The sequence below is a fragment of the Crocodylus porosus genome, unplaced genomic scaffold (genome assembly GCF_001723895.1).
Source record: "Crocodylus porosus isolate Cpor-Errol unplaced genomic scaffold, CroPor_comp1, whole genome shotgun sequence".
NCBI classification, from domain to species: Eukaryota; Metazoa; Chordata; order Crocodylia; family Crocodylidae; genus Crocodylus; species Crocodylus porosus.
This window is the reverse complement of record NW_017728925.1, coordinates 17,050,452-17,069,536: the sequence shown is the minus strand read 5'-3', so window position 1 is coordinate 17,069,536 and position 19,085 is coordinate 17,050,452. Positions and strand designations below refer to the sequence as shown.

The following is a 19,085-nucleotide window of genomic DNA, read 5'->3' as shown; positions in this document are numbered from 1 at the left end:
CGGCTCGAGCCCGCTGGGCAGGATGGGCAGAAGCAGCCCGATTGACCAGCGCCCAATCTTTCAGCCAGATCGTGAAAGCTGGGCAAGGGGCGCTTGTCGCTGTGGAGGTTTCAACACCAAGGTCCTCGCTGCCTCTTCGTATGAGGCGTAAGGGGCAAAAGGCGAAGGATGTTCGGCCCCAGGGCCTGGCACAGCTCAGACACTGGCATTTCCAGCACGAGGTCGGCCTCAAAGCTTGTTCAAGAACTGGACCCCTCTGGGAGGCCACGGCAACACGGATGTTGAAAGCATGCGTGCTTGTGGAGCTGCCCTGGAGCAGCTACTCTGCCTTGAATTCACCCCCTGCCTTATTGCAGATCAATTCCTGTGTCTGGACAAGCCCTCGGAGAGGTGCCCGCTGAGCGACTGGTGGCTCTGCGGCCATCGTTCGCCTGGTTTTGAAAGCGTTTCCCTGCTGCCGTGTGACGCGCACGCACACGGGAACTAACCGGCTCTGGGCAGAGGGGACTAGATGCCAGGTGCTACCCAAATGCATGAAGCAAAACTGAAATGCCAAGGGAAACCACCATCCCCAATCTCCGTGCCCCTTGGCAGAGCGGCACAAGAGCGGTCCTGCGAGACGAGCCACTTCTCTGCTGAGGGCAAGGCCAAACTTCGCATCCTGTTATCAGTCCCAGGCCTGTCGAGTTACAGACTTCAGCCGCGGCGCATTTCCTGGTCGGGGAAGCGGCATCCCCAGAAACACGCAATACGCACGTGCCAAACCACCCCCTCCCTCCCTCCGGGGCAGCTCCCGGGTATCCTGCTGTCTCCTACGTGCACGCTGCCCTGCGGGGCGCCTCGCACGCAAAACCCCTGCAGACCAAACCAGGGAGCGGAGCAGGGAAAAGACTTTGGCTCTGGCGATCTCCAGGCAGGGGATCGGGGAACGTTTGTTAGGACCGAGAGCGAAGCAGACAGCTCCCCGGCACCGATCCGGAGGAGGATTTCACCAGTTGCAGCAGGGAATAAATCAAACATTATCCTCTTAAGTCATCACCAGCTCTGCACGCGCTGCCTGCTTCTGCAGCTCCGGGAGAATCACCTTTATCTGTAGCCGAACGGGACTTACGTCCTCCACACGCAGCTCCAGCTAGCAGCAGGTGGGGCGATCACGTTCCAGCGAGTAGCGCACACGCCGCCCATCCTGCGCACAGCCTTCCCACGGCCGAGCACCGCTGCCTGGGCGAGATCGCATCGCTTCTGGCTGGCTTCCGGTTTGCTTCCTGAACCCTGCGTGGAGCACTCATCCACCGCATCCCCACCGCCTCACCAGGCTGAGCATGTTGCTTGCGCTTAACAAATAAATAAATCATATTAAACCGATGTTACGGGAACATCTGAGACAGCAGCAGCACGAACGAACCTGCTTTCTGGAGATGAGAAATGGCTTTCTGCGGACAGGCTGCTATTTTACGGGCTAGACTTGCGTGCACATGAAACAGCATAAGGTGGCTTGCTAGCGTCCCTTGCCCAAATGCCCCTCTCCTTGCCGCTGGCCATATCCTGCCCCGTAGAAGAGGCTGCGGGTCAGAGGCACCGAGAGGCTGTGAAGTCTTTCGGGCTCTATCGGGATGAAAGGCGCTGCGTTAATGGGCGATGCTATTTCTAATTGTTCACTTTAATCAGCAGCTTGCGTTAGAAGCTGGTCCCCTCACCTGAACGTAGCGCCTTTGCTGTGCAACCCGCCAGGAGGGGGAATCCAACGCAGCAATTCCCGCCTGCCTGGTGGGGCCGTCCTCGGCCTCACCAACACGGGGGAATAATCCCATTCAAGGGGACCTGGGCCACTCCACGAGGGCTCCCGGGCCCCCAGCCCCCGGGGGGGGTCTGGAGTTTTTAATCTGTTGAATTCCCTTGGAAACGGCGGTTTATTGGCTTCACAACTGGCGAGGTCTGTCAGCGAGAGCCTGACGGGGAAACGCGCTGTCCCCAGCCGCGAAGCTGACTTGATTGATTTGTCATGTGCAAGGTGAGAAAAATCGCGCCAAGCAAAAGAGAATTCAAACCTGTCTTTCATTGTCAGTACCCAGAACGTTACCGGTAACCGGAGAAAACCAAAGGCTTTTTCTTTTTTTTTTTTTTTATTGTTGCTTGTACAATACGGGGTTTTGACACTGGCATTATGCCTCGTTATTACCCCATTATCAACAGAGACGGATTTCTTTAAGCAGCAGCGGGCCTCCGTCTCGCCACCCCTCCTTGCAAAACCAGGAGCCCATCCCACGAGGCCGGCAGCAGCAATACCCCCGGGTACCACTGCTGCATGTGGGGGAAGCCTCAGACCCGCCGTCCCCGCCGGCGATCCGACGCGCCGGCCTTTCTCCAACTGCCAGAAGTTTCTGAACCAGATTCAGCGTGGAGGCAGCAGCACAACCAGGAGACACGCCAGGGAAGCCAAAGCAGCTGCGCGGGCGTGAGAGCGAGGGGGGTGAGCTGGGCATCTGCCCGGCAGGGGTTATGCACTGGGGGCAAAGGCAAGCCCGGATTTCCCCCTTGTTCACGAACATCATTTCACTGCAGCCGGGCTCAAGAGGCAGCAGCAGGGGAGGTAGAAAAAGCAAGCCGGGATCTGCTTTATGGACTGCTGGGGGGAAGGAAGTTGGCAAGCCGCGCTCCTCTCCGGTGCTACAGCGCTGGCTCCAGATGCCTGAACACGGCCTGCTGCTTAAGACAACGACGATGCTTTAATAATGAATAGGAAGCCCTTAAACAAAGGGGGGCGCCGAGGAGACTCTGCTAAAAATAAGCAGCCCCACGGGGAGACGCTGGCTGCCATCGCCGCGCCAGGAGCTTCCCCAAAAGCCGAGCCCGGGGCTGGCAGATCCGGCCGAGGTAGCTGGAGCGCCCCGCGCCCGGGCAGGGGTGCCGAGTGACGGCGGGCTGAGCTGCTGCTCAGTCTGCACCTCACCTGCGCACGGCACCCAGCGGCACGCAGCTGTCCTTGGCGGATGCTGTTCCCCCACAGCCCCTCCTTGCTCTGGAAAGCCTCTCCCTTGGGTGCCGCAGACCCCTGGGAGAGCACAGCGTCCTACAGCCCTCGCCAGCCCAGGCCTGGTCTTCCCCCACGCCGGGCCCTAGCAAAAGGTCCCTCCCGCTGTCCAGCATGCAGGGACGCCAGCGCTCTCGGTCCTTACCCAAAGGGCCAAGCTGGCAACTCCTCTGACCTGCGCTGGGCACCGCTCCGGCCAGCTCCCACATGCCAGCCGTCTCTTTTTGCAGAAGCCGCATCAAAATCCAGCGTCCTCGCCTCCCTCGGGAGGTTTCCTGCTGCCCCTCTCCCCCCTTCTCCGGCACAGCCGAACTAGATATGCAAAAGCAGCTCCAGCTTCAGCTCAGCTCCTGGCGCTGTCGGATTGGCTGCCGTGTAGCTGGGTAGGAGAGCTACAATCACCGTAAATGTCAACACGAGCACGGCTCCCGGTGAGCGCTGCTGCGCCGGCCTGACACGCCGTTCCCCGCGACACAACCGTCGGGAAGCAATTAAGCCACGGAGAAGCGGACCGGCCTTTGGCTCTGCTCGTGGGAAACACTGGAACAGCCGCAGCCCAGGAGCAGGTCCAGCACGCGGGAAAGGCAGAGGCAGCCGCACCCCGGGTATCGCCGAAGCTCCTACCCAGCGGTGCCCGCTGCTCAGGGCAGAGGCAGCCACGAGATGCACGGCGCCCGTTTCGAGGGGGAGCCGTGGTAGGTGGCAGGAAGGGGGAGCGCCGTGTTTTTTCACCCCCTCGCATCAGCTTCGTGGAGCCGCGATGCAGCCAAGCAAGACACAGCCCAGCACGCTGAAGCAAGGCAGCATCGTGGCACAGGCCAGGTCTCCAGCAAGTGCCCAGGCAGGTCCCTGGAGCAGCCCCCACAAGCCAGAGCATGTGACGGCATAATCAGCGGTTGGAAAACTGCTGTCCCCTCCCCAAGGTGCGAAGGCTGCTTGACCCCAGCTCCGAGCCCACCCTCCACGCTTTCCCCGCGCTGCTCGTGACAAGCCTGTCCCGGTCACCGGGACGGGCATCACCCACTGCCACTTCTAGATAAAGCATCTCTAGCAAGCGTCCCCGTGGCACAGGGCACCGTCATCGCTTGCGCCCCAGACTCACACCTGCGTCGTGTGCCAGGATTCACGACCCCTCGGTGGCAAACGCCAGGCGGTTCATTTGGGTTGCTACAGCCCTCCCGAGGATGCTTCGGTTCACACCCCGCTCGGCAAGCGCCTCTATTTTTGCAAAAGCTCCTGTCTCCTGGCGGCCGTCTCCTCACGCTCGGCCCGAGATGAAGCTAACAGCCTGGAGAAGGGGAAAGGAGCAGCTGACTCCCCAAGGACGAGGCCAACGGCTGGCTCCCCACCCCGGGGAACACTGCAGCTTTCCGTGCTCCCTCGGGAAGCCGAGCTACTGACCTTTGCACGGGCCCTGCCTGCACTCGCCGGATGCAGAGCTCAGTCAGGACAGAGCCCGCGGTGCCCACCTAGTGCAACAAATCCTTTTGCAGGAGGTGCCCACGGGCAGCCAGCCACGGCTGTGCCCAGCTGGAGTGGATGAGAACAAACTCTCTCACCACATGGGCAGCTTGGAAAACAGCAGGTGAGGAGAGGGCAAGAGAGAGCTGGAGAAAGAGGGAGAGACGGCAGAGGAGGGGAAAGGCCACCCAGCTCGATGCACCCCCCGGCGCACGCCGACACGCTCCTGGAGCCAGACGGCTGCCGCTAGAGCATCCCTGGATTGCTCATCGAGAACAGAGTCGGAGCCGCTGCGCCGTGCTGCCCCCCGAGCAGTATTTATGGCTGTTTCCTTTCCCACTTCTCAAAGGCGCCCGCCCGTGTCTGCAGCGAGCTATAAATCCCCTGGTGAGCAGCACGGCCGCCCTCCATCGGGAGAGGCCTCATGGCTCGCCAACGCCACGGGAAGGCCGAGCGCCGAGGATCGCACCTTGCCCCGCCAGGTCGCGCAGCTCCGCCGCCCCCGGAGCACAGGCAGCCGGGTCGCACCCATCCTGCGGGGAGGCAACGCACTGGGTCCACGCGTCTAGACGAGGAAGCAGACACGCTAACGGCCACGGCTGGGACCGAGGACTCGGGCCCCCTGCTAACTGAGCGCGCGATAGCAGGCAGGTCGCGCTCAGGTACCCCCGGCTCCGGCTGCTGGGGTGCCGCGAGCTTTCATCAAGGTGGCTCAGGGCTGGGGAAAGGGGCGCACAAAGGCTGGAGGACTCGCACCAGAGGCCCCCTCCTCCCCCCGGCTCTGCTGCTGCTAGATCCTAGCAGGGCCCGGCCTCCCTTCGGGCAGCCCGTCCTGGGGGCGAAGAGCTGGCGGGGCTTGCGCTCTTCCCTCTCCCTCCCGGGGCAGCTCCTCACCCTCTGCAGGCAGCCTCAGGGCTCAGAGGCAAGCTGGACGTCCTGGCTCTGCTCCTGGCTCCCACGAAGTAGGGCACCAGCATGAGCCGTGCCTCGAGCTTCTGATACATTGCTCTGGCCGCCGAAACCGATGCAGTGGCTTGACCCACCAATCCCTTTGCTCCCAAGCCTCCGGGTGCCCAGGAAGGGTCCTTGCGAGAGAGCCCGCAGGGGCTGGGCCTGGGAGATCCCCGGCGGCAGTGGAGCAGCTCCTGCTGGGAAGAAGACGGCTCAAAAGGGAGCCCCCATCTCCGGGACCCCGCTCTTGCCGCCGCCAGGTGCGTGGGCTCGCCGGGGAGTGCCGGTGCCTCGCTCTCCTGCTTCTTATCTCCCTGGCCACAGCAGACTGCTAAGGGCGAGTTACAGTTTGACTAAACACCTTTATCTTTCTGGCAAGGCACCGAGACGCACAACCTGGACTTTGGAACGAGTCCCCGCGCCCTTGAGGCGCAGCGCGCCAAGGCAGCCTGGGCCGGTGGAGACAGGTGCCAGTCCGTCCCGTGCCAGCACCGCGCCTCTTGCACAACCGCAAGCGTTGTGAGGATGCTCAGGAAAGCAGCCCTGGGCACGGACGCGATTCTGGCCCTGCTCCACGGCAGGAAGCCAGGCGCACGGGCGTAGCTTTGGTCATCTCATTTCCAGCACAGCGAATGCAAACAAGCCCGGCTCCGAGAAAGTTCTGCTGATTCCCGCCCCCAGGTATCAGAGCTGGAAGAAAACCAGACAGGTGCTAAGGAATCCACCCCGTCCGCTCAAGTGGGACTGTCCTTGGCATTTTATAAAATATCAGATGCCAGGGACTGTCCAGCCACGAGCCCGGGGTTTCCCGGAGAGCAGCGCTGCTGGGCACTACGGTTCCCAGTAACAGCGCGACTACCGCACCCCGGCCGGGGAGAACTGCCCCGGACTGCGTGTGCGTGCGAGGGGGCGGAGGAGCTGGCTGCCGGGCTGCTTCCCGTGCCCAGGGAGCTCCTGCCAAGCGCTGCTTTGAAGAAACCGTGCTCTGTGGACTCAGTGCTTAGACTGTACAGCAATGGGCTTTATAACAAATCCTCCTGCAATCTGTTAGTCATAAAGTTCCTAGCACAACTTTATGAAGAGCCAGGGCTTGTCACGGTGTCCTTAAGCCAAATCTTCACCTCCCTTCTCAGCTGCGCGGTATGAGATGTGCTGGCAGCTCATCTTTCCGCTCCCTTGAGGCCAGGGCATTTCTGTGGCGTTACATGAAGCTGTAAAACACACTGGGGCTCATTGCTATTACGATTCCTCTTATACCTGCCTCGGAGCACCGTCATCAATCCTCACCTTCTGTTTTTGCACTTTCCAGTTGCTCACAGGTTTCCTTTATTCACCCATTCAACTCCCCGGTGTTATCTAAAAGCACTGTTGCAAAAGGAGATCCCGCGTGCTCCTCGGACCCCAAGCAGGGGAGAGATCTTTGGCTGGTGCGAGGCCAAAGTCTGCTCTTGTCCCCAGTTGACAGGCTTTGCTCGTCCTCGTCCTCATCCAGAACACTTCCTCCCTGGCTCTGGGCACTCTCTCCTTCCACAACTAATTCGTACTTGGGTTACGCCGCATGTCTCAAAGCAGCCAGGGGCGGATGGGAGGGTAAGTCAGTCCCTCTCGCCAGCTGGGAAATTACCTTTTCAGTCACTGCCGTGTTTACTTTTTCCTCGGGTGTTAAAGCCTGAGTCCATCCACTTTTATTGGCAGTGATGCCTGGGCTTTATGATCACACCATCGATTAATAAAGGAAGTGCAATCATCTGACCCGAGAGGTTGGAGCGGGTGGGAGGGGAGAGCCAGCCTCGAAAGAGCCAGGACTCAACTCTGGTTTGGAAGCCAGAAAAAAAAAAAATAATCCTTTTTTTTTTTTTTTTTAAATATATTAGAAAAAAAAGGATTAGAGTTTATATATATATATATATAAAAGCTCAAACAAGCCCAGGTTTCTCAGTAAAATTAAAAATGAGGGGGTTGTTGTGGCTCGCAGGGGTTTGCTCCTGCTCTTGGAGCCCAGGCTTGCACAGACACGGCCGGCCGCGAGGAGCCCGGCGGCTGGCTCAAGGTCTGGGCTCCGGAGCCGGATACAACTGACGCGTAGGGCCGAACACGTGGGTTTGCTGTTGTAGGGTACCCCCGGGTCCAGGACTCATATTTCTGCCTTGAATCTGCCTGCCTCAGTCCTGGCAAAATCAAGCAAAGCTCCCCGTGAGCGCAGCTGGGGGAAAGACTTTGTCACCGGTTTTGGGGTTGGGGCGAAAGGGCGCAGCTGGGGCTTTTGTCTGAGCCTCCCAGGGAGTTAACAAGACAGCCGGGGCGGAAAGGGTGGCTCGGATCCCATATTCCAGCTGGCGTACGAATGGGAGACGCAGCCCGAGCTCCTGCAGGCTGAGAGGGTGGCACACCACCTCCCAAAAACAGGCCCGTTTCTTTAGCTGCCACGGCCCCCCGGGTGCAGCCAGAGGAGGGCGTGGGAGACCCCCGCCCAGCCCTCACCAGCAGTCTCACCGAGTCACTGTCAGCTCGGCTCCTCTAATCACCCGGGATGTCTTATCCCACCCTGCTCAAGCTGGTGTTGGGCTGCACAGGCCCCTCGCTTTGCCTCGCACCATTCAGGACACGTCCCTGAGGGGCTGCCAGAAGAAAAACCACCTCTGCTCCCCCGGCGCAGCCAAATAACGGAGACGCCCCACCCCACCTGCCACTGGGTTGGGCAGCGAGACGCCAGCGTCCCACGGGGCCCAGGCCCGGTGAACAGCGAATGCCCTTGACTGCGCTGCACTTGTTTATTTTTTCCTCCAATTCATTTCTAGTTAAATAGTTAATCCAGAGGTGAAGGGCACAGAAACCACCCAGGTCCTGGAGATTAGAGAAACAATAGCGAGATAAAAATAATGGATTAGGGGAAAAAAAAGATTGCTTTGCCAATGTTTTTCAAAATCGGCCCGGTTTTCACAGAAGCAGGGCGGCACGGTTTTAGCACTGGGCAGTTGGTGCTTCTGGAAACTGAGTAGGAAAACTCAAAAACTCAACCTCATTCAGGCCAACAGCTCTTCATCACCGGTTGCACTCTCAGGCTCTCATGCGAGGGCTGAAAACAAACGTCAGGGGAACGAGCCCAACAGGAGCCGCTACCCACAAAGGTCAGGGGTGCAGCCCGTACCCCCACGACCGCTGGCGAGCAGAGAGAGCATCACGGTACAGGTCACGCTACACAAGCCTTGCTCCTCATGCTCTTCCTCTATCGCATCCACTGCCTGCCACCATCAGAGACCAGACACAGCTCTGCCCCAGCGCGGCAGCTCGTACGTTACTGGGCTGCTGGGTCGGGCTGCCAGCAACGGGTGGGAAAGGAAAGTTAAGAAACTTTTTCACAATGATGCTATTCCTAACTCAGGAACTCTTTTCTCGGGACCAGGGCTAGTAAATCTCCTCCTTTGTCTCAGAGCCCGGACCCAGGCCTGCCCACATATACTGCCAGGATCACTACCATTGCCTCAACGGCGTGACCCAGGATGGCAAAGCAGAACTCAGGCTAACAGACACTTGCTGGATCCGTTCGGCCTAAAGTACCCGCTGGTGCCCATTTAAAAACACGCAGTTTTAAGGACAACAAACCCAAATGAGCTTATTAGCATCTAAATGGCATTTTGCATTGGTTTGTCTTTCCTAATAAAAATATTTGCATATGCAAAACCCAGGGTTTTACAGACGGTGGCTGAACTTGGAGAGCGTCCCAAGAAATTAAATGTGTTCACCCTCCCTTTGCTCCAGGTGAAAACGATAAGAAATAAATAAACGTCTTTAAAACCCAGAATAAAAAGTAAAAGGCAATGTGTGAATGGTCACATGTGATGCTCGTGACAGTTTCCTTACAAGGGACGATTGTTTGGTTCAAGCGCAGGCTGCTCTATAAGATAAGAAATATATGATTTCGTCAGGGGAGGTGGCAGTCAGGTCTTGGCAATGGCATTGCACAGCGCCGGGACTATGATACTCATGTTTTCTTATACCCACTTCTGCTTTTCCTCATTTGTTTTTTTAAAGGAAAACCACCTCTCAAAGAAACCAAAGGTTAGAGATTTGTTCTGACTGGAAACAATTTCCCCACTCAGTCGTGCCTACCACAAAACCCAGCGCCGAGAGAGAAAGCTAATTCCTTCCCATTGCCTGCTAGACAGACTGCTTGTGCCTTTTATGGGTAAAAAGCCACATCCTCCTCCTGTGAATTCAGATGGAAGGAGAAGGGTCATGTCTATTAAACCTGTGGTTCTTTACACAGTTTTCGCAGCGAAAAAAGAGTAAGAAACCGGTTCCAGATGGGCCTCGGACACATCCTCTGCTTCCCGACACTTGCTAGCTTGTGGCGCAGCACGTAAGAGCTCTTGCCCCCTGCGCAGGACGCTTGCTGCACTGCTGCGTGTTGGGACCTGGCAGGGCACGGCAAGCTGTTCAAAGGGGACTGTAAAGCTCCCAGGAAAGTTCCTGCGGATGAAAGTACTTGGCTGGCTGAATACCCATAGCCCTCAAAGGTTGCCTTGTGAACTCACCTTCCACGTCTATAAAAGCCACACGGCGCCTTTCCACTCCAGCCAGCAACAGCCCTCGAAAGGCTCCTACTTCGCAAACATCTGCAAACTGAACTCAGTTTTCATCACCAGGCCGACATCTCCGAGAGCAGGATGACTTCTGCATCCAGACGGTCCTGCTTGCAGTCGAACATGACAGTTTTGACAGGAGTCCGACTTCGGTCCTCACAAGAACAAGCTGCAAAGCCTCCCGTAAAGTCCCTGCCTACCCCAGACACAAACACAGGCAGAGGAAATGCAGTTCTTAGAAACTGCTGAGCTAGATAGATAGATATACACACACACACATACTGACATCTCCGTTTTCCTTTAGTGATTTTCCCTAACAGCCCATTTCTATTTTCCCTGATCAAGGCAGCCAGCGAGCCGAACACAACTTTGAAGGGACGATGGGAGGAGCTCGGCTAAGCGTCCCAGCAACTGCTTTAGAAAAGTGCCTTTGTTTTCCAGGCTGAATCCCGCTGCTCCACGCTCCTGGTCAGAGCCCCCGAGCAAACGCTGCCCGTGCTGGAACGGGAGCTGCGCGCAGCGGACTGCAAGCCTCTTTACCAGGTGCTCCCTGTAACTTCTGGGGCAGTTGCTTTCAGAAGAGGTGCTTAAAAAAATGCCATTAAAACTTACAAAACAGCAAATAAAACCTCCCAAAAAGTCAAAATCCCAGCACTGCCTTAAATTAACTGGCTGTGGATGCCTGTGAGGTGGACGTGGATGAGCACCCAGCTGAGGTTGCACGCTGGGCTTATCCGCAGCTCACACCTGCTGCTCCCTTCTGAATGGGAGCTAATGAACACAATTATGGTGAGGAGGTTTTCCCAGACAGAAAAAGTCAGGCTGAAGGCCCAGGTAGGAGATGCAGATTGAGCAGGGCTCATCAACAACAGTCCCATGTAAAGACTAAAATACTTCAATTTACTTCAATATGTAAGGATGGGAGCGTCTGCCTCCAACTCAGATACAGACCCTAGTGGGAACAGGTTGCACCAGGGCATGAGGGAGGGATCAAAACGCAATCAAGCGCAGGAGGAGAGGACATCGATGCTAAAAGGTTTTGGAAAAGCCAGCACCAAGAAGGATCTCAGAACAAGAGTGATGGGGTAGGCCAAGACCCCTGTATAACAAAGCTGAGCTGGCCCTGGGGTCTGACGGGTAAAAGAGAAGCTCCAGTAGAAAGCAACGTCCTCACTCCCTTCTGCGTGGCGGTGCTCATATCATTTCACAGCTCAGTGCCTCAGTTTCCCCACCAATCGGCAGGAAGTGGAGATACCCCAAGCGCGCAGACATGAATTGGGTGCGGTTGCCGGAGGCTCTGGATATGTGGAGCAGGGCTGTGGGCATGCAAGTTTGCGTTCCTCGGGGCAAACCGCGGCTCACGCACCAGCCAGTCCCCGGGGTCTGCGCACGACAGGGAAGAGCTGCAGCAAGTGGGGCAGCTGGACTCGGACACCGACGGCGCTAAAAGAAAGGCTGCGCAGACCTCCCCTGAGGAGTTTCCCGAGGGCTTCGTTTGCCCTCTTTTGCACCAGGGCCCAACCCTCTGTACCTGCCGGCCGCCAGCTCCCCCTCTGCACCGAGCCCAGCGGGAAACGTGGACCCAGGTTTGCAGCCTGGAGGCTGCAGGATACAATGCTGTGTCCTTGCTGAAGCGCGTCTGTCCTGAGCCTACAGGTCCCAGGAGCGGAGCCGCCCATCAGGTTTCCTTCTGAGAGAGTCGAAACCAAAAGCTCAGGGCTGCACAGAGCCAAGAACACACCAAGGCTGCCTGGGAGTAAAGGTCCCCAGGGGCTGGGCCAGGGATCACATCCGCTCGGGACTCAGGATCGGGACCCTGCCCCGGGCAGGGCGAAGCCCCGCTGCACCTGCTCCGGGTGCTGGAGCTGCTAATGCTCTCTCAGTAGAACGGACACGTGGCCCATTCCTGCTCCGATTCGCACCGCGGCACTCCCCTGCCCGGCTCGGGGGGGGGCCTGGGGTTCGCACCGTGCGGCTGACATTGGACCCTGGCCTCCGGCGCCTGCATTCAGCAGAAGGCCTCTGAAGTGCAGGACACTGCCAAGGTCGCGGACTCCCCTGTCCCCACCTACTCGAGCTTGTCCCCCTGGCAGGGGAAAGCCTGCCGAGCTCAGTGCTAAGGTAGCGCTGGCCTCCTCTAGACGATTCACCCGGTGCAAGGGGAGCCGTGAATCAGGGCCCCTGGCAGAGTCAGTGGGAAGAGGTTGCAGACACCAAGAGCCACCAGTGTCGCCGCACCTATTTTTCTGTGCGGGCTGCAGAGGCAAAGGGACATCCCGCCGCTTCTGGGGACTGCCTCCAGAAAGGCCTTGCCAGCACGGACCGGCTGGGACTAGGCTCGAATAAAGACCGAGACAAGCGGCGCACGTGTCCGCAGGTGCTGGGTCTCCAATGTACCAGACTCGCTGCCCCAGACCAGCCAGCTGGGCCTTCAAGCCCAGCGGCCTCCCTCGAGATCCCTTTCGGCAACCCACGCGCTGTTCCCTCTCTGCCCAGGGGCCCCAAGCAGCAAGGAGCAACGGACAGGCCCTGCTCTACCCCCCTGCAGCTCTTAGGTGGGCAGGGGATCATGCCAGGGCCAAGGGCAGAGACAGCGCTGGCACAGGGCAACTCTGCCCGCCCACGAGCGCTGTGCTGAAATGGTCAGTGATGTGGGCAGGGAGCCAGCGACTGCAATGGGTTGCAGGGGCACAGAGGGGCCCCAAAAGAAGCAGCTCCGCCTCGGATACCAGCCCACGGGAGCAACTCACCTCCATCCTGCCGTGGAGCCGGCTGTGCGTGCAGCCTCCCACCCCGCCAGCCCAGCAGGCAGCAGACGGGAAGGCTGCTTATGTAGCACGTCAGTGGAGCAAAACTGAAAGCAGCGGGTTAAGGCCCAAAGGCATGAGCCCCCGTCTCAGAAACACCACGAACCAAAGTCCAAGGCACTCGCAATCAGTCGCGGCTGCTTTTCCCGTCAGAACAAACACGGGCCGCCAGGGCTTGTCTCATCTGCCCTGGGCAAGCCAGGATCGACTTAAGGACGGGTGACCAGCGGCCAAAGGCTCCGTGTCCCAACGTCAGCAGCCGAGCTCCCCCTGACGCCGTGTGTTTGTGGCCACCTGCCCTCATCCACCAGCCTAGTCTGACCACTGCTGCCTTCAAACACAACCACAGGCAGGCACGATCCCCCCAGAGCTGGTCATGTGGGGCATGAATCACTCCGGTCCCTGGCTGGAAGGCAGGGCACCTGCCTCGGCTCTCGGGACTCTCCATCCGTTAGGAAATCATCAGCTTGTCAAGGGGAATTACATGAAAGGTACTCCAATGGCTCACGAGGAGCTGACTACTTCCTACCACTGAGTCACTCCATAACCTCCAGTCCCGTCCGATTTGCATACCACGAGGAGCAGCAATTGCATCCCTCTGGGGCCAGTCTGCTGGAAGGGGCAGAGCACCGACAGCGTTGAGCAGACAACCAGCAATTGGGAGACGCGCTTGTGATTTATGAGCATGGGCCAGCCCTCAAAGCACGGATGGGGAGACAAATCCTGGTGCTCAGATCGGCTGATCCTTAGGGAGCGATGGTAGAAGCCCTGCCACTGTGCCCATACAGAGGGCAGGGCCCCATCCAACCCGCACGACTCCGGATAGAGACCAGCCGCCGCAGCCTTAGCAGGTGCCACGCAGCGCAGACAGGACGTCCGAGAAGCGGCCAAAGGCCTTCTCCGAAGCGCCCACAACGTGCCGTGCAAATGACGGGGCGCTCCTGGAAGCTCGCGTGTCCTTCTCAAAAGCCGGTGGAGCAGGTTACAAGTCCTGCTCCAGCCCTGGAGGTCCATGCTCCTGCCCAGAGCACCCAACGCTGTGCGTCCTGGGGTCGGTGCCACGGGAGCCCCTCTGTGACCACTACGGCCTCGCCGCTGTGACTGCCAGGCAGAGCAGGAGCTGGCACCGCCAGGGCTGGCTTGTCCAACGGGGTTGAGTCTTAGCCCCCAGACAGACGGACAGGCCGGCATCTTGGTCCCGTCCGATCCGGCCGGGGCGGGAAGGCCACGCATCCGCGGGCCAGAGCCTGCTTCCACGAGTCCTGCTGAGGTAGCGAAGTCCTTGGAAGCGTTTTCCTCCCTTCTGTTTTGTCTTAACAACGACCAACATTAGCACCCTGCTGAAAAGAAAGCAGAGGCCCCAGGGAACGTGGGCTCCAGCTCCGAGAGCCTGTGTGCGACGTATTAGCCCTCACCTCACTTCTCCCCATTTGCTCAGAAAAAACATGTGTGCATCACCCAAAGGCCTGCCAGGAAAGGGACCGGGCTTGGCATTCACTCTGCTTGCGAGCCAAAGAAAAAAAGAGAGGTGTCTCTATGCCCAAGAGTCTGGGCAGCCCCATCCGAGCCATACCAGCCGTTCCCAGAGCTGCTGCCAGGACCCATGGAGACAAGGCCACGTTTGGCTTCACAGGGAGCCGAACAACTATTTGCTCCTGGGGTGTTTTTGGTCACTGGTCCCTGCTCCCCTTTCCATTCTGCTTCGAGCTCCCGGCCTGGGCAAACTCCACTCCACCCGCAACCAGCCAAACCCGAAGACATCCTCATCCTGTCCCGTGCAAAGCCGTGCTGGCGTTTACAGAGCTCAGCTGTCCCGACCTGACGTTCAAGAGAAACCCAGGGTGAGCGTGCTGCCGGGAATCGAGCAGGGCGTGGGAAGGTTCACACAGTCCTTGCGGCACAGGAACCCGCGTTCGCTCGGAGACGGGGACAAACGAGCAGAAATGCTGGGCTGAAAGACCACAGCCCAATGTACCCGGGTATTGCACATCCCACTTCAGTTCTCAGCCCTGGCACTGACTTGCTCCGTGACCCTGAGTAGCCGACGAAACTTTCCCGTGCCTCAGTTTCCCCGGGCAGTACAAATACATCTAATGACTCTGGCCCTTCTCACAGACGGGCCATGAGAAGGAGCGAACATTGGGAAGCCGCTTCAAGGCCTGTGGACAAGAGGTGGTTTACCGGGGTGTGGAGGATTGTGATGGTCTCTCTCTAACGCCTCGCGGTACCTCGAGGCAGAGCAACGCTTTCAGGTGCCTTTGATTCGGGAGCTGCGCAAGCAGCTTCGTCGTGGCTCTGCGACGCAATGAGCTCCAGCCTAAGCCTGAAAGCCGTTTTAGCTGTGCACCATACAGACCTCCCCATGTAATTTAACAAGTCTCTCAGAGGGCTGGGAAGTGTGCTGCACGCTGCATTTCTGACTCCGGGGCTCTTTTATCTCGGCTGTGTTTTTTTCCTGCTCCCCTCACTCCCTGACAGTTTCAAGATTTTTGGCATCATAACTGCAGCCCGGCTTGTCAAGCTAAACATCAACAGAGACTTTAGCTGTACGTGGGAAACGAGGGGAGAGATAAAAATAGCTATTAACTCTGCTTTTAGAATATTAAACACACAAATGGTTTTGCTCCAGTAAAGAGAAGGGGCGCATGACTCTTCTCACACGCATCTACTTTACCCTAGGGCAACACCGGCATCTCCAGCACAGTTACACTCGACTGGGGCTAGAGCCTGCCAGCGCACGGGCTTGCCTCTGGCAAGCAAGTCCAGACTCCAGTGGGGCCAAGTGACTTCAGGACTGGGCCTTTCGACCGGTGCAACTCGAGGCAAAATCAGCTGCCTTTATCCTGCCATCCAGCAATCTCCCCAAACCAATGCAACAACATGGTTTGGTCTCATTTAACTCCAGAGACACCATTTCTCAGAGCACATCCTGGCCCACTAGCATTGCAACAACAAGTATGGAAATGTCTGGGAACACTGGACGCTCTGTTTCGGGGAGAGGGAGCATGCCAAGGCGGGGAGGGCAAGAATGTGACCTAGCTGGACCCCAGCACGGAGCTCGCTCCCTTCCCTTGCTTTGGCAACAGAAGGCAGAATTAAGCTACCACCAGCAAACCATTAAATGCACGGAGAAAAGGACCCCAAACACTGCAACAACACAGCTGTAAACTGCAGGGCCTGTGCACATCATTGCAATATTTCCCCCCATGCTTTAAGAAACCTTGCAGAGCACCAGAGGAAGAGCTCACGGTGAATCCCAGCAAGTGGCTGTTTTACTGCCCTGAAACACTTCTCCAGCCTCGGAGAAGACTTCCAGGAAAGACGACAAAGAGCGCAATCCTCTACGGCAACATTGCTGGATGCGGGAGCAACCTCAGCGCTGACCGCGCAATACCTGCAAGAAGTTTTCAAGGGATTAGCAGGAAAAGAAAAAGAAAAAAAAAATTGGTTTAAAAGGGAGAGGGAACACGACCCTACCCATTTAGTCACTGTCTCTCTGCAGAGGTTTCTTTTAAGCCATTTTGTATTTGCTGTTGTATATTAGGAGCCTTTGGATATTCCTGTCAACCATAAACTATTCCCTTTGAACAAATGAAGCACTAACTGTGGCTTGGGAGGAAAGATGCAGCTAATTCCTGTCCGCGATGCACAGTGCGGCCAGAAGAGTTGCAGTTCGTGGACAAACGTGCCGCACGAAAGCATTTAAATTCTGAAGATCAGACGGGCGAGACGAAAACCTCATACCCAGCCCCAAACCAGGAGCACAGAGCACGACGACACTCATTGTGAGATCAATGATAGCTTTCCGCTGCCCCAGGAATAATCCCCATTGCTCCATCTGGTCTACAATCAAGCAGCAAATTTAAACCCGCTGTAAAAGGCCAGCGGGGTTTAAACCGGACCAAAGATGAAGCCATAAGTGCCTTCAGCGGGGTATATCCGTCAGGCAGCAGGGTGCCTTTCACCCGCCTCATCTACTCACCGCAACTCTAACGAGTTTAAAAAAAAAAAAAAAAAAAAAGCTGATGAAGGGATCAGCAGAATCATTTCTGACAAGTTTCCCTTGGTTTGAACACAGCAGTCATCCAGACGCTCCCTCCGACTCTTTAAGCGCGCGTCGGGATACAACACCCGCGCCGCGTAGGAACGGTCTAACAGCAACAAGCAAATTAGGGAGGCAGTGGTTGAATGGCTTTCCAGGACGTGAACGGATTCAGTTGGGCAGCCGCAGCAAGGCTGCTCCTAGCGAGGCGCTCGTACCAACTCCTCACGACACAAAATACTTAGAGCAGAGGCACCAAAGCCTGGCAGGGAAGGGGGACGTTCAACCCCCCGCACCTGGGATGTGTGTTGCACGCGTGAGGCTGGTGAGCCCACGATGAAACGCTGGCAGCCTTGGCTTGGGGCCGGATATTCATGCCCTGTCTACGGCTAAATGGGAACAGCACTGTGAGTTGAGCCACGGCATTGGCATTGCCCGAACGGTGCCTTGTGTCTACACAACGGTGCTCCACCTTTTCTCACGGGTATCACGTGTGCTGATCAGGCAGTGACACATCTCTGGCTCACTGCAAATTAGCCACATCTTCTGATTGCAGAGGGGTGTTAACACATCTGCTTCACACCATGGCTTGCTTGCCTTGGGAGGTCCCCACTGCTTCCAGTCATCGTGAGCTGGGATGTGTGGAAGAGGCGCCTCGGTGTCCCAGACCGCGCCAGGCCTGCAGAAAAGCCCCTGGACAAAGCAGCAAATCCCCTGGACAAGCAAAAAGCTGCCTACCCAATGTCCTCATCGATGTTCGCCACTGGTTTCCTTGCACGTGCTTTCTCTGCCGGTCCAGGCGGCCTAGGTCTTGAATATGCACGGTCGGTACCAGACCTCTAGCCAAGGAGGCCTGGGCAGAGCAGCCGCCGGAGGCCTGCTCGGGTAGCGGGCAGGTGGGAGTGCTGCAAAACCCTTCGGGATCCCCCATCCCCATTCCCAGTCCTGGCTGGGCCAGGCGCGGGGAAAGCTCTCCAAAAGGCAGCTGGCTTGCATGGCATTGCCATCACCCCCACGGCACTGCTTCCCCTCAGATGTTCAAGCCGATTAACAAACGCACTCACCCTCCTGCACGGCAGGTTTCCCACTGCATGCGCAAGTGCAAAGTCCTTTGTTGCTCTCCACCTCGCCCCGAGGCGGAGGGACAAGAGCAGCCAAGGTTTCCCATCCCGGGCTGTCCTTACCAGCAGGGTGGGGAGGGCAAACCGTCTGGCTGGACGTTTGCACCGCTGCATCAGGAACGAGGAGGCTGCCAAGACAGGAATCCATTTGAAGACCCGTCTCTGAGCTCCCTCATCAGGTCCTAGATTATGATTCGGTGGGAGGGAGGGAGCAGGGAGCCTGCCCTTCAATTTCTCAACAGTTGCTTAACTTAAATCCTTCATTCTGAAGATAAGCACTAAATCAAGCTCGAGGAAAGAAAAACTCATTTAATCAGAGGGAGCTAAGTTCAGAGTGTGCCCAGGGTCGGTATTATTGCTAACTTTCACTTTGGAGGTAGAGCATTTAAGCATAATCCGTGCCTGCTGCAGAATGCCAACAAGCTGGTGTCTAGCGCTGCATGGATATTTTCCAGCAATAACTGGATTTTAAGCTCTGCTTTCTCTTCACTCTTTTTTTTCTTAGCCTAATATTGTCGCTGCAATGCAAGGGAGGGCCAAGCAGAGCGCGTGGGTTTAGAAGAGGCCACACCACACAGCAGGTCCCCGCAGTAACAGCCCGAGGATTTCCTCCGCGAAAGCTTTGGAACGACAGAAGGCCACCCCGTGCTTTTCACCCAGCTTGGCTGAGGCTGGGGGAAGCTTTTGGAGCTGAGTGAGGATTATGCGGGATATGCTACTAGTGCAAGCACGGGTGATGAAGCAGACAGTAGCCCACTGGGATCGTGTCTCAATGCTTTGGTTGAAGGCGCCTCCATTTGCGTGGGCATACCCTCCAAGTGAAAATGCAGCGGGGCCCCAGCAGAAGGAAAAGGCCGAATGACAGTCCGGGGGGCAATGCTTTCATTTTCCCCCTCTTATTCATTGTTGAAGGTAGAGAAATATGGATTTCCATCAGAGATATCAGAAATACGTATGCCCATCAGAGTGAATCAACTTCACTATTGTCTTCAGCGAGTGCAGAATCAAGATGGCAGCACCTACACCAGGCCCCCCATGCCATCCAGCTTGATTTTATCCCTATCCTTGCAACAGCCAAAGCTGCAAATG

The 19,085-nt window shown here is 57.3% G+C and overlaps 1 protein-coding gene across 10 annotated transcripts in view; it reads right to left on the bottom strand.

Annotated features, from left to right (window-relative positions):
- The window catches only part of DAB2IP (DAB2 interacting protein), a 247,409-nt gene that overhangs the window by 57,788 nt on the left and 170,536 nt on the right, over positions 1-19,085 (bottom strand). Inside the window, exon 1 of one of the 10 annotated variants that reach the window (XM_019540982.1) lies at positions 5,387-5,544. The exons of the other annotated variants lie outside the window; for them this stretch is intronic. Coding sequence (XP_019396527.1) covers positions 5,387-5,496 — 110 coding nt within the window. The 5' untranslated portion in view covers positions 5,497-5,544. Of the gene's footprint in view, positions 1-5,386; positions 5,545-19,085 lie in introns of those variants that run through there. 10 annotated transcript variants of the gene reach the window in all.